Source organism: Amorphotheca resinae (genome assembly GCF_003019875.1).
Source record: "Amorphotheca resinae ATCC 22711 unplaced genomic scaffold M430scaffold_6, whole genome shotgun sequence".
In the NCBI taxonomy this organism is placed as follows: Eukaryota; Fungi; Ascomycota; class Leotiomycetes; order Helotiales; family Amorphothecaceae; genus Amorphotheca; species Amorphotheca resinae.
In genome coordinates, this window is record NW_020194476.1 from 595,297 (window position 1) to 606,284 (window position 10,988).

The 10,988-nt window shown below is 50.0% G+C and overlaps 5 protein-coding genes across 5 annotated transcripts in view; 2 read left to right on the forward strand and 3 right to left on the reverse strand.

Annotated features, from left to right (window-relative positions):
• Positions 1 to 660, forward strand: part of M430DRAFT_139731 (hypothetical protein) — a gene marked incomplete at its 3' end in the record, with an annotated part of 1,778 nt that extends 1,118 nt beyond the window's left edge. Inside the window, exon 2 of the mRNA XM_024862623.1 lies at positions 45 to 660. Coding sequence (XP_024720823.1) covers positions 45 to 660 — 616 coding nt within the window. The remainder of the gene's footprint in view (positions 1 to 44) is intronic.
• Positions 661 to 1,146: 486 nt separating this feature from the next.
• Positions 1,147 to 2,266, reverse strand: M430DRAFT_101907 (hypothetical protein; the record flags this gene model as incomplete). The annotated part of the gene is made up of 3 exons (XM_024860753.1): positions 1,147 to 1,482; positions 1,554 to 1,892; positions 1,982 to 2,266. 3 exons carry the CDS (start codon positions 2,264 to 2,266, stop codon positions 1,147 to 1,149), a joined length of 960 nt encoding a protein of 319 aa, XP_024720824.1.
• Positions 2,267 to 3,391: 1,125 nt separating this feature from the next.
• M430DRAFT_239863 (hypothetical protein) lies at positions 3,392 to 4,973 on the reverse strand. Its single transcript, XM_024864992.1, has 2 exons — positions 3,699 to 4,973; positions 3,392 to 3,627 (listed from the first exon to the last, which is right to left on the reverse strand). Exon 1 carries the CDS (start codon positions 4,589 to 4,591, stop codon positions 3,812 to 3,814), a length of 780 nt encoding a protein of 259 aa, XP_024720825.1. The 5' UTR covers positions 4,592 to 4,973; the 3' UTR covers positions 3,392 to 3,627; positions 3,699 to 3,811.
• A 753-nt stretch (positions 4,974 to 5,726) lies between these two features.
• On the reverse strand, positions 5,727 to 8,319 carry M430DRAFT_101779 (hypothetical protein; the record flags this gene model as incomplete). Its single annotated transcript, XM_024860740.1, has 3 exons — positions 5,727 to 6,362; positions 6,409 to 7,053; positions 7,105 to 8,319. The coding sequence occupies 3 exons, from the start codon at positions 8,317 to 8,319 to the stop codon at positions 5,727 to 5,729; spliced, it is 2,496 nt and encodes an 831-aa protein (XP_024720826.1).
• A 1,506-nt stretch (positions 8,320 to 9,825) lies between these two features.
• Positions 9,826 to 10,891, forward strand: M430DRAFT_35000 (hypothetical protein). The gene is made up of 2 exons (XM_024866658.1): positions 9,826 to 10,130; positions 10,217 to 10,891. The coding sequence occupies exon 2, from the start codon at positions 10,281 to 10,283 to the stop codon at positions 10,851 to 10,853; it is 573 nt and encodes a 190-aa protein (XP_024720827.1). The 5' UTR covers positions 9,826 to 10,130; positions 10,217 to 10,280; the 3' UTR covers positions 10,854 to 10,891.
• Positions 10,892 to 10,988: the final 97 nt, after the last annotated feature.

A 10,988-nucleotide genomic window follows, 5' to 3' on the forward strand; every position in this document is an offset into this window, starting at 1 on the left:
TCCCCTCTATAGTCCTTGCAAATCTCTAAGCCAGTGCCCACCAGACTTGCTCCCGAAAACCCCTTCCCCGCAGCCGTCCACGATTCCTGGGAAGCCCTCCTATGGCTCCAGACCACGGGCCACTCGCTCCTGCATCTCGACCTCTCCAAGGCCGCCATCGGCGGCTCCTCCGCCGGCGGCAACCTGACCGCGACCATGTGCCACAAAGCTGTCGCGGCGCCCCCATCCCTCGTCCCGAAATTCCAGGTCCAGCTCCTGATCGTGCCCGTCACGGACAACACCGCCGATGCGAGCAACACGCTGAGCTGGAAGGAGAACGAGTTCGTGCCCGCGCTGCCCGCGGCCAAGATGCTGTGGTATCGAAATCACTATCTTCCCGAGCAGCGCCTGTGGGCCCATCCCGAAGCGAGCCCCTTGCTGTATGAGGAGGGCTGGGCTGAGCAGCCGCGGGCGTTGATCGTGATGGGTGAGCTGGACGTCCTGAGGACCGAGGGCGAGCGGTATGCGGAGAAGCTGAGAGGCGCCGGTGTGCACGTCGATGTGAAGATTATGAAGGGCATGCCGCATCCGTTCTTGGCTATGGATGGCGCGATACAGCAGGGTAGAGATACCATTTCGTATATGGTGGAAGCTTTGCAAGAGGCTTTTGGGAGGGAATGATAAAGGAGTGGAATGGGGAGGGGGGATATAGGTAGGGGTTTGGACGGACTCGGGATGGATAAAGGATACATAGGTGGATGATTTAATAGGCAAATGCATGGAGCTCTGAAACAGAGAGTCTGGCGGGAGTGTACGCTTCTTCTGAAGCAACAGCGTACTTATCATAGCATGAAAATGTATGCGGATAGTCAACTCGCTGTACTCGAGACTTAATTAAGTACACGAATATGTGAGGATACTGTCTACAAACCCACCTGCAGGTAATCTCGTTCAGAGATTTGTCTCTGCACCTACCTATGTCCTCAAAAATCTGGAACCGCCTTCACAAGCTCCGACTGTCAGGATTATCAGTAGTAAAAGGGTATCAATAACGCTATTATCACCTTTCTCATAACAGAGACAACCGTGAATTCCGCTCACGCATTTCCTTGCCCCTGCACAATCTGCTGATAGGGGCCCCATATGACCCTGGGCATCGCGCGCGCTTCAAGTATCACCAGCGGTCTTCCGACTTTTAACACGGCTGACCAGGTCCGCCATGGAATCCGTCAATTCAGGGAAGTCATCCCCGCGAACTACACAGCGAACTGGTTTCCTTGGTGGGATTTTCCGTTCGTACTTGTTGCGGTAGATGTGAAGAGACATTGCATCGTAAGGATCTATACGACGAGCATATTTTTCCGCAGAAATACGTAATCCATGAGAGGTCTGATGGTCTTGCGAAGGCTCTGATAATAGGAAGGTTGTAAATTGTTGGATTTGAGCTTCGGAAACCTGGTAGATTCGGTAGAATCCAACGGGGTGGATGAAGACATCTTTGCACTAATGACCATAAGTAATAGACTTCAGGAGGGTCAGAAGACCAAGAGGAAAAGAGAGATGTATGTATATACCTCTGTCCCTGACTCTCCTCGATCAAATAAAACGACGCCGCCGAACAAACGATACTCTGCCCAATACCCTGTGATATCCGCGATACCTTTCGGATATTGATCCCAAGCTTGGTAGTCGGGATGATAAAGCTCTGTAGGCTTAGGGGGGACGGGCACAAGTGGTAGCTCACCAGGCAGTTGAGGAGGTTGAGCATCCTTTGGATCTGGCTTGTGAAGACCGCCTCCGGCATTGATAAATAACCTAGTTGCAATATCGTGGCATATATGAGCAACTATTTCCATCAACCGTAAATCAAATTCTCTCGACTTTATAGAAGTGTTCTGGTATGCTTGAGCGACCTATTATCAATTAGCTTCTTAGAAATTTATGGTTCTGCGAGTGAGAATATAAAACATCTGACAATGTAAAACGTAAGATAAGTAGGTACCTTGGTTTCGATTTGCAACGACCTGATACTAAAGCTTTCCTGCAAGGCCTCTACAACCTGTCTCGCTTCTTGACTAGGCTCCAAATTACGTTCAAAATCTGGACGGGTTCGAGGGTAATAATCCCGATAAACATCGCGAATCGGGAGACCGTCGACGATCTGAGCAAATGTTTCGAAGGCCAGATCTGTGGACAAGATATTCGAGATAGCGCGTTCCAGCACCACCAGGTGCTCAGGAGCTAGATCCGTGACCGCGATCTGCGTAATCTCTGGCCTGCTTGACATAATGCGCGAGCGACGACTTTGAGAAGATAGTGTCAGTAATCCAAGATGCTAAGAGTTTGTCGATAAGACTTCATCGTGAGTTTGATAAGAGTAAGTCGACGAGTTGTTGTATGATGTTTGGAGTGTCCTGCCGCTTAGTCATGCTATTACTGTTCGCAGCCTTACCTGCCGAGGTACGTACTGTATGCGCGGCTTCAGAGAGTTGCATGAGAGGCGCTTACTTTCTCTATCAGCACTGGAATATGTATGATTCCAGAGGTTATTCCAGGAGTCGTGAGACGTTACTTACATACATAAGGTACCTTGCCTAGGTAGGTAGTACCCAGGTAGCGTCTGAGCAAGAGCAGCATGGCCTGCTAAGTAGAAGTCTAGAAGTGCAGGAAAGACTGAAAATTTCGAGAGAGTTAAGACATCTACGCGCACAGGAGAGCACTGCCCCTCTTTTGGCCCTGCTGGAATAGAAGACCTTCAAAGAGGGGCTTTGGGGGAGTTGAGCCAGTCAGATTGTCAGCCTTGCCTGTGCCATTGTAGACCGCTATAAATGAACAACTGTTCTCGCCGAAATGAATAGAGCAGACGAAACCAGCCGTCCAGCAATCAAGCAAGAGAGCATGATGATGGGAGCGACTATCGAGGTACAGCCCTCCAGAATGAACTGGTGAGACGAGCCCAGCTAGGAGATCAAGGTCAGGATCTTCCACCACTAGGACAGGACAGATCTCATCTACCATATGCTTGGTGGGCTTGGAACCTCTCGCCCTGGCGAATCCCGGCATTACCTTGTCTTCGAGGCTCGAACCTCGGTGCCCGTGCCTGGGCTCTAAACATCTCCTTTAACGCGTCCTGTTTCGAGGCGACCTCCTCTATAAATTAGGAGACGGTCGTTGTCTCTGTGGGTCTGGTGATAAAAGGCCTGATTACGGCGTCTAGGTTGTTGTACGCTTAGGACAACTGCTGTACGGTGACTGTACCGGCTTGTAAAACTCGGCTGCCTTTGCGTGCCAGATTACCTCTGCCGTAAACGCGCGGAGACTCCGGTCCGACTTAGCATATTCTATCGTGTGTCTTGTCATCTGTAGCTTCCGGAGTGCTGAAGCCAGTGCCTCCTTGGGTCTTGTGACAAGAGCGCGGTCCAAGGCTGGACCCCGCCTGGTCCGTGCTTAAGGCTCATTCGTTGCAAGTCGTCGAGCTCTTCCATGTACCAGGTAAGGGCTGCGCCTCTGAAGCATCTCGCGCACTGGCGCTAGAGATTTGTCAGGGCATGTGACCTTATTTCATGTATATAGTAACGTCTGATAGCTTGATCAATCCGCAGACTTAACACAAAACGATCAAGGGAGTTGAAACCTCACATCTTTGCACTAATGACCATAAGTAATAGATTCCAGGAGGGTCGGAATACTAAGAGGGAAAGAGAGATGTATGTATATACCTCTGGAAGTGGTAAGCTGCGTGGCGCCATTAAGTCCACGTTGGCTTCCGACTCCCTCCCCCCGGTAGGGGAGGGGCTCCGGGCTTCAGCATTTGCAGGCTATCTCGTGGTGATTAATCCAACGAAAGGAGGCGCATCGACAACAGGGAACCAATGTCGGTACTTCCGTCCGGGGCTAGCCCACCACTAGCACCTTCGAAATCCCGGAGGATCTTCTCAATTCTCTCTGCGCTGCCGGTCGCATGTAAGATATTCCCGATCGCTGCATGCAGCGCGAGGAGACTAGGGTCCGGAAGGGGATATCGGCCGTCGTGGGAACGTAGCGTAACAATCCCATCGCGGGGTAGGTGAGGGGCAAGAACGCCAGAGATTGTCCCGAAAGTCTTGAGGTGATACCGGTCGCGGGTCTCCGTCTTCTCCAAAACAATGTGGAAAGCGCCGAACAACTCATGTAACGGGCGGTACAACGTTAGGATATTCTCTTCCCTGTTAACATCCGCTATTTCAAGCTGGAGGCGGGAACGAATACTAGGGAAGTAGCGGTAAATAGCTCCCCAAATTGCGTTAATTTGCTGTCGCTCTACTTCGTTGCTGAACGAACCCAGGGCGAACGGTATGATATGTGCTGCGTTCAAGGACCCAAACATGATATCATCCTCGGGGCGGTGAGCGGGATCCCAAATCCCCGAGATAACACACCTATGACCGTCCCTCTCCTGACAACGTTCCTTAAGTCCCGCTTGGCCAGCAGCTTCGGCGGCAGGGCGTGCCGATAGAGTGATGGTAGCCGGGGTTCTCCCCCCCGGGGCCCTTAAAGCCCGGAGCAAGGTCTCCTCGAGGTGGTCGCGGAGCTGTCGCAAGTTTCCAGTCTGAGCCATATTATGCGCATCCATAGCGAGATTGTGCTGGCCCTCGCGCTCGGGCAGATGTTGAAAGAACGTTCGGAGGAAGGGCGCGGTGTCATCACCAGGCGGATATCCCTCGAAGGTGGTGTTAAGTAAGATTCTATCATCTACCCATTCGCCAAACTAGCTCTCACTCCCCACGTCCGCCAGAGCCACGTCGGGCGGGGTCAGGGGTGACGACGGCGACAACATGATGTTGGGGTGGAGTGGGAGTAGGAGTGGGAGTTGTGGAGGAAGGAATACTACCTTAGGTAGGTAGTGGGCCAGCCCGCTATAGACAGTACCTATAGGCACTGGCTAAAGCCCCTAAATCCTGACGCTCTCATAATTAAAACAGCGGTGCATAAGGTACGTTAAACTATCAGATACCAGTGCAGGGTATGTTAAACTTTCGGCCCCGACGCAGTTAAGGTTAACCTTAGATCGGCTCGCTTAGGTAGAGCCACGTGATCGCGACCCATCAGGTTGGCAACAATAGATCGACGAGGCCCCAGCCTCGCCCCAAGGCTGTATGTAGCCTCATCCCCTCCCAAAATTTCCCTCCCGAAAAAGAGTGCGCAAAAGTGCGACGTGCAACAAAACTTTCTACCCACCCATATCTCAACCCCACGACGTCTTATCAAAATTCTAAAGAGTGCGTTTTAATGCTTATACAAAGGACTCTTTGAGTATCATAATTTTATTTATACTAGAGTATAGATGGAGATGAGGCTTTGGGGGATCTGGCGCTAGTGGATGCGCTATTTGTCTGGGCTGCCTGAGGATGCCTGGGGCTGCCTGAGCATGATGCCTTAAATGTGAGGGTTGGATCGAATTCGTGAGATCGGATTTGAGGCTACAACGCTAAGCCTAGAATGGCTTTAGGTGATGGCAGTAACAGCTGTGGAATGTACAACTGGACCTGCAGTATTCTGTGGAACCTTCAGATTGACAGCGTCTCTTTAAGATCCTCTCCGGATGCCTTTGAATCCCAGAAGAGGCCTAATCCCTGGTTCCCTAGACTTGAAAAGATAGATGTGTTCTTAGATATCTGTTTTCATGCTTATTCCTACATGACTTAATAGCCTTATTAATTCGTTGAGTCTACATTCTTATATATGAATCATACATCGGATTTTACAAGTTACCAGATCCTCTTCACCATCTCATAGCGGCTGATCTTCCCGAAATCCTGTCCTGCCGGACCCTCTTTGTCCTGCTTTTCCTTATACGCCCGTTCCTTCTCCCGCAATTTCCTGAGCGCCTCCGGGTCATCATCATAGATCCATCGTCGTTTCGCCTCATCGACTTCCACCATGCCCCAACCGCCAAGCCTCCTGCCGCCTGTATCGTAACTGGCGTGCTCCTTGTTCTTCATGTTGCGGTACCGGTTGCGCGCGAATCGCAGCAAAAGCATGCCGAGGACTAGCTTGCAGGCGAGCAGGACGAAGAAGGCGCCCAGGAAGAAGACCAGCATGGCGACAGCGGCGATTGCATCATCGGCACTGGGGAGGTACCAGGGAGTTGTGGAAGCGGGGTCGGGAATCCCTAATGCAGAGCGCCCGAGCGCTTTGCGTATTATATTGTCGAAGTGTTCGAGTGCTGCGGTCGTGGCGGGAGAGGCGGTTGCAGATAGTTCGGTCGCGGTGGAGGGGATGGGTGCTGGGAGGTTGGTGGCGAGAAACATGTGGTAAGTTTGGACTGAGGATCGAATAAAGAGGCATGACAGGGGAATGACGGGTAGGCCCAGTCGTTTGACTAGATTTTGATTCACGAAAGCCTGCCAGGGTCAGCTGATGTTACTAGTAGAGATGGAAAAGCCTTACATTGGTATAGTAATCCTTGCCCAAAATATCAAGATAGCGTTGGTAGATAGCTGGTTTAACGTTGTTGAACTTGTTAATGTATGCGTGTTTGACCCAATCCACCAGCATTTCGCTACCAATAACTAGAAGGAATGGCGATAAAACCTCACCTGCCCAGCTAGGTAATATTGTAAAGCTCACTGGGAGTATCGAGTTGGTACGAATCGGAACGGATTCCTTCACGAATTCGGCACCGCTGATTCCATTGTTGACAATGCTTAACCCACCAACTTCCACGATATTCCGTAAAGCGATAATCATCAACATCAGCCACAATTGAAAACGCTCAACCACGTCCGCACACGTGAGTTGGAAGAGATTGTCCTTCTCGATCTTTTTAAACACAGACGATTTGATTTCAACGAATTGATTCGACATCAGAAGGGTCAGCAGCGCGTTCGAGTAGGAGTTGACCGCCACATTCAGCGTAACGACTTGATAGAATAATGCTGTGGCGTGAATGACGTTGTATATGAGGGCAAGAATGAACATCCCGAGAGGTCGAATTACTTTGCTTCGGCCGTGAAGGTCTCGCCCCAGTGTCTCGACAGAAAAAAGACATTCAAATATGTCTTGCCCAAGGGCGGAAAAAAGCTTGTCGCAAACCTGAAAACACATTAGCATCAATCTCGTCAGGCTGAATCCAAGACGCCTTACCTCCAGTACGTTGTAAATCACGTAAAGTTTGATCGTTGCTTGACCTCTGATGCTATGATACATTCGGCTGGCGTCAAGCTTCATCAAGATGATACAGCTGCAAATGATAACAGCTCCCTGAAGGAGATCAGCCTTGTGATTTGACGATAGAGATGACGGCTGTGATCTTGTTCGCCGATGTCTACGACCCCATCCTTGTCTCGACTTATACTCAACTTCGGATTTCAAGTTTTCGGCGAAGGTATTTCCGTTAGAGCTTTTGAGTGTTCCACCAGATTGAGGTTGATGTGACGTGGCTGAAGCATGAGGTTGGCTGGCTTGCGAGACGTTTCTGGATTGTGGTGCAGAGTCGGTGATCTCTGCCCGTCCACGCTGACGATGCCACATTCGCCCCAATCCATGATAGATGAAACCGGATATGAATTGTATTTCCTTAGCAAGAGCCTGTCCCCACCACTGAATTAGAATAGAAGCAGCTTTCAGGAACCGAAGTGGTAATATGGTGAAAGTGTAAAGCCATGCGTCTAAACATGCAAATGAACCAAAAACAAGGACCTGCTCCAGCTGCGGTGGCAATAGAAGAAAATTCAGTAAACGCTCAAATTTGATTTTTGAAGATTCGTAGACATTATCGCTCGTCGACGAACGGTATATATACAGTGGTGATGGCATAGACGAGGAGAGTTCAAGTTGCAAATATGTGGGTATCGACATAGGTGGAAGTGGAATAGATTGCGGAATTGGAGATGGTGGAGGATCGAGTGAAGACGACTTCCCCGCGGGAGTTGCTGATTTTGGCAGGTTGGTATCCAGGTGTTCAGGGCGGGCGCCAGACGGGACTGGCTTGCGCTTGGGGGAAATTGGATTGGAGGATACTTTCGTATGTGATGATGGTATCCGAGTATCAGAAAATTGAGGAGAAGAAACGCCGCGGGAAGAGAAGTTAGGGCGCCTGCCATTTACATTCAGGGGAGTCGTTTCCCCAGTTGGTCGACGATCATCATTGGCATCTATTGAACTTGCCAAGGATTCCAAATTGCTATATTTTCCGTATCGATTATCTCGCTGCTGTTCATCGGATCTATAATGAGAAGCATCAGATGCCGAACCGTTTCTTTCAACGACGGGAGACGGAGCGAGCGGCGGTGCCACAGGTAACGGCGACCTTGACGGTGTCAAGGGCAATGATTCCGGTGCCGAAGTCAGCTCCTCCATCTCGGCAGCTGTTAATTTATAAGTCTTCTCGTTTCCATGCGATCTGGTGGTAATTGATAACTTGCTCGGCTTCCTGATCTTCTCGGGAATATCATCGAGGTCACGTGGCGGGCGGGTTTTTGATACCAGCAACGGCGACAAGGGCACTCGATCCTCATTTTCTGCAGAATCCATAATAGAAACAGCAGGGTTTTCAAAGGAGCCGCTGGATCCCCGGCCATTGTGGTGAGGATACAGGGTGCCGTCACCTGAGTTGGAGACGGCCAGCGATGAAGACGAGCCTCTTGGTGATGGAGTTGGTGATGGAGATGGAAGATGATGCATTGCCTGAGCTGCATGATGAGAATCCAAATTGATAGCGCCGTATTGGCTTCCGACATGCGTTTCGTCGAGCGCATCGACTTGTTCTACCTGCTCGTCATGCGCCTCATCTTGCCTTGCAGCAGACACGCCACCCTTCGGGTTTTGTGAGCCAGCCTCCACGAATACCGGCATCTAGAGATGATTTCTTGGGTAAATCATCGGGCCGTCAAAAAAAGTTCGTTATTCCAGCATCTGCTTGATGGACAATCGTTGAAAGAGCTGAGGTCAATGAATGATGAAGAGACGTCTACAAATCAGGCGTCTTGAATTGTCCGCGACTCGCTTAGGTAAGGCAGGTACCGGGGTAATAAAGGACGGTTAACCGTTAGCGCGCCGATGCCCCACTTATCCGTTCTGGGACATCTTTTGACCTCGGTCTGATCTGACAGCAAGCTTCGGTCGCAAGAAGTCTAACATGGCCTCTCTAGAGAACGCGCCCTCCTTAATCTACACGAACGTTCACCAGCTATTTTGTTTGCTCTTCTCTTGTCAATTCTCATCATTTTGGTTTCGTCGCAAGAGATCTCCTGTTTTATCAGCTATGTTTTTATTTTTCTGGCATCCGTTGGATTGGGCCCTAGAAGCAGCGGAAGGACTTCAGCTACTCCAGTCTGCAAATATCGTCCATTGTGACTGGCTTTTCTCGACCCATCTGGCATTTCAATCCCTTCAAACTTATAATAAGGGCGTTACATGGCTTATAATTCAAAAGCTGAATTCTAATCATCCCTGAAGCCTGAACAGAACCAGAACCAGTTGAGGAGGACCCGAGGGAACTTTAGCGAATCAGCCCCTGAAATTCTCATAACCACTGGAACAGCGCCCCCCTATTTCTTTCCTTCCCCTACCTTTATCAGGATTATTCAAATGACAAAAATCACCATCTGAAATGTAACGCTTGTTTCTACGAATTAGGTATGTGTTCCTTCAATCTCGCAATCTCATTCCCTCCTCCAAACCAAAGATTTGACGTCAAGTCCCGCGTGACTCACGCCGGCTGTCTCACCCCCTTCGCTCGTGATTCACACTCACTGTAAGGTACCCAGCACCTGCGCCTCCATGATTCCATCTCGTGCGCAGTGCTCCCTCCTATATAACCCCCTCTCAACCTCTCCTTCACCCCAAAAAAATTACTTAGATGGCGATCTATCTTCTTACTTTCTTCACATCTTAACATCCATCTCATTCTTTTCTAAAAAAAAAAAACACAACATAATCAAATCACCCAATCCCAATCCCACAGAGCAACATGTCGGGCTCTACAGACCGCGACATGCGCTCTGCAGCGCGCACACCCCAGCGCGCACACCCCAGCGCGCCAAAGCCTCATTCCGGAAATGGAGCCGGGGTGCACGACCCCTAGGAAACCTCCCCCGAGACACTATTCTCGCCACTGAAGAGCAGCAGGGAAATCGGAGGCTGAAAGTACGGCCTATTGTGAAAGCTGAGTAAGGAATACACACACGGAAGGGATAAATTACAATAGGGAGGGATGTGTTTGTAGATCGAGGGAGGCTAATTCAAAAGGAAATAGACCGACGGCCCCCCCAAAAAACCGCCATAATAGAGCTGTCAAGCCGTCGAATTTGCATCTTGACATGTCGAAAACTCGCTTCTCGAGTCGTGTGTCTAGACATATCGACGCAGTCCTTGAGTCTCAGGATCTGAAAGATGCATCATCTTTAAGCAATCCGGGTCTTTCTATCCCAGATATTATCCCTCAAGAAAGGGGGGAGACTGGTGTAGGGGATGGCTTGGAGGAGCATGAGGAGGGGAGAGAAGTGGAATTGAAGAAACTAGTTGAAGAGGCAGAAGAGAAATGGGAGAGCGGACGAACGGAGAGGATTGTTAAAGAGTATGAAATCTTGGATCGTGATGGGGAGAGAATGAAACTCAGTGGGAAGAGAGGGAAGGGTAGAGACGTTCGTGGACTAGGAGATGGAGTGAGTAATAGCGATACCGGGAGTAATGAGGACGATATCGGGGAGGGGTCATCAATATCATCCTTGTCTTCATCTCCTCCTTTATCTTTATCTCTATCCTCACCCTCGTCTTCCTCTTCTTCCTCTTCCTCTGCCCTACGCGCTACGGCTACTACTTCTTGCTTAAGAAAGGCGGCGCGCTTTGCGCAGACAGACCGGATAAGGGAAATTAATAGGGAGGCATCTTAGGGAGGCGGTAGAGCCTTAGTTCTATAGGTATACATGCCCTTAGTAGGGCCCTTCTTCTTCTTCTCTCTTTACTTTATCTCTATCTCTGTCCTAGTTATCGTTATTACTATCACTATCGTCTGTACTACTGTCTTT

What these genes read in the sequence shown, in the direction of transcription:
- M430DRAFT_35000 (XM_024866658.1), top strand. Translation starts at nt 10,281, where the DNA reads ATGTCGAAAACTCGCTTCTCGAGTCGTGTGTCTAGACATATCGACGCA.
- M430DRAFT_239863 (XM_024864992.1), bottom strand. Translation starts at nt 4,591, where the DNA reads ATGGATGCGCATAATATGGCTCAGACTGGAAACTTGCGACAGCTCCGC.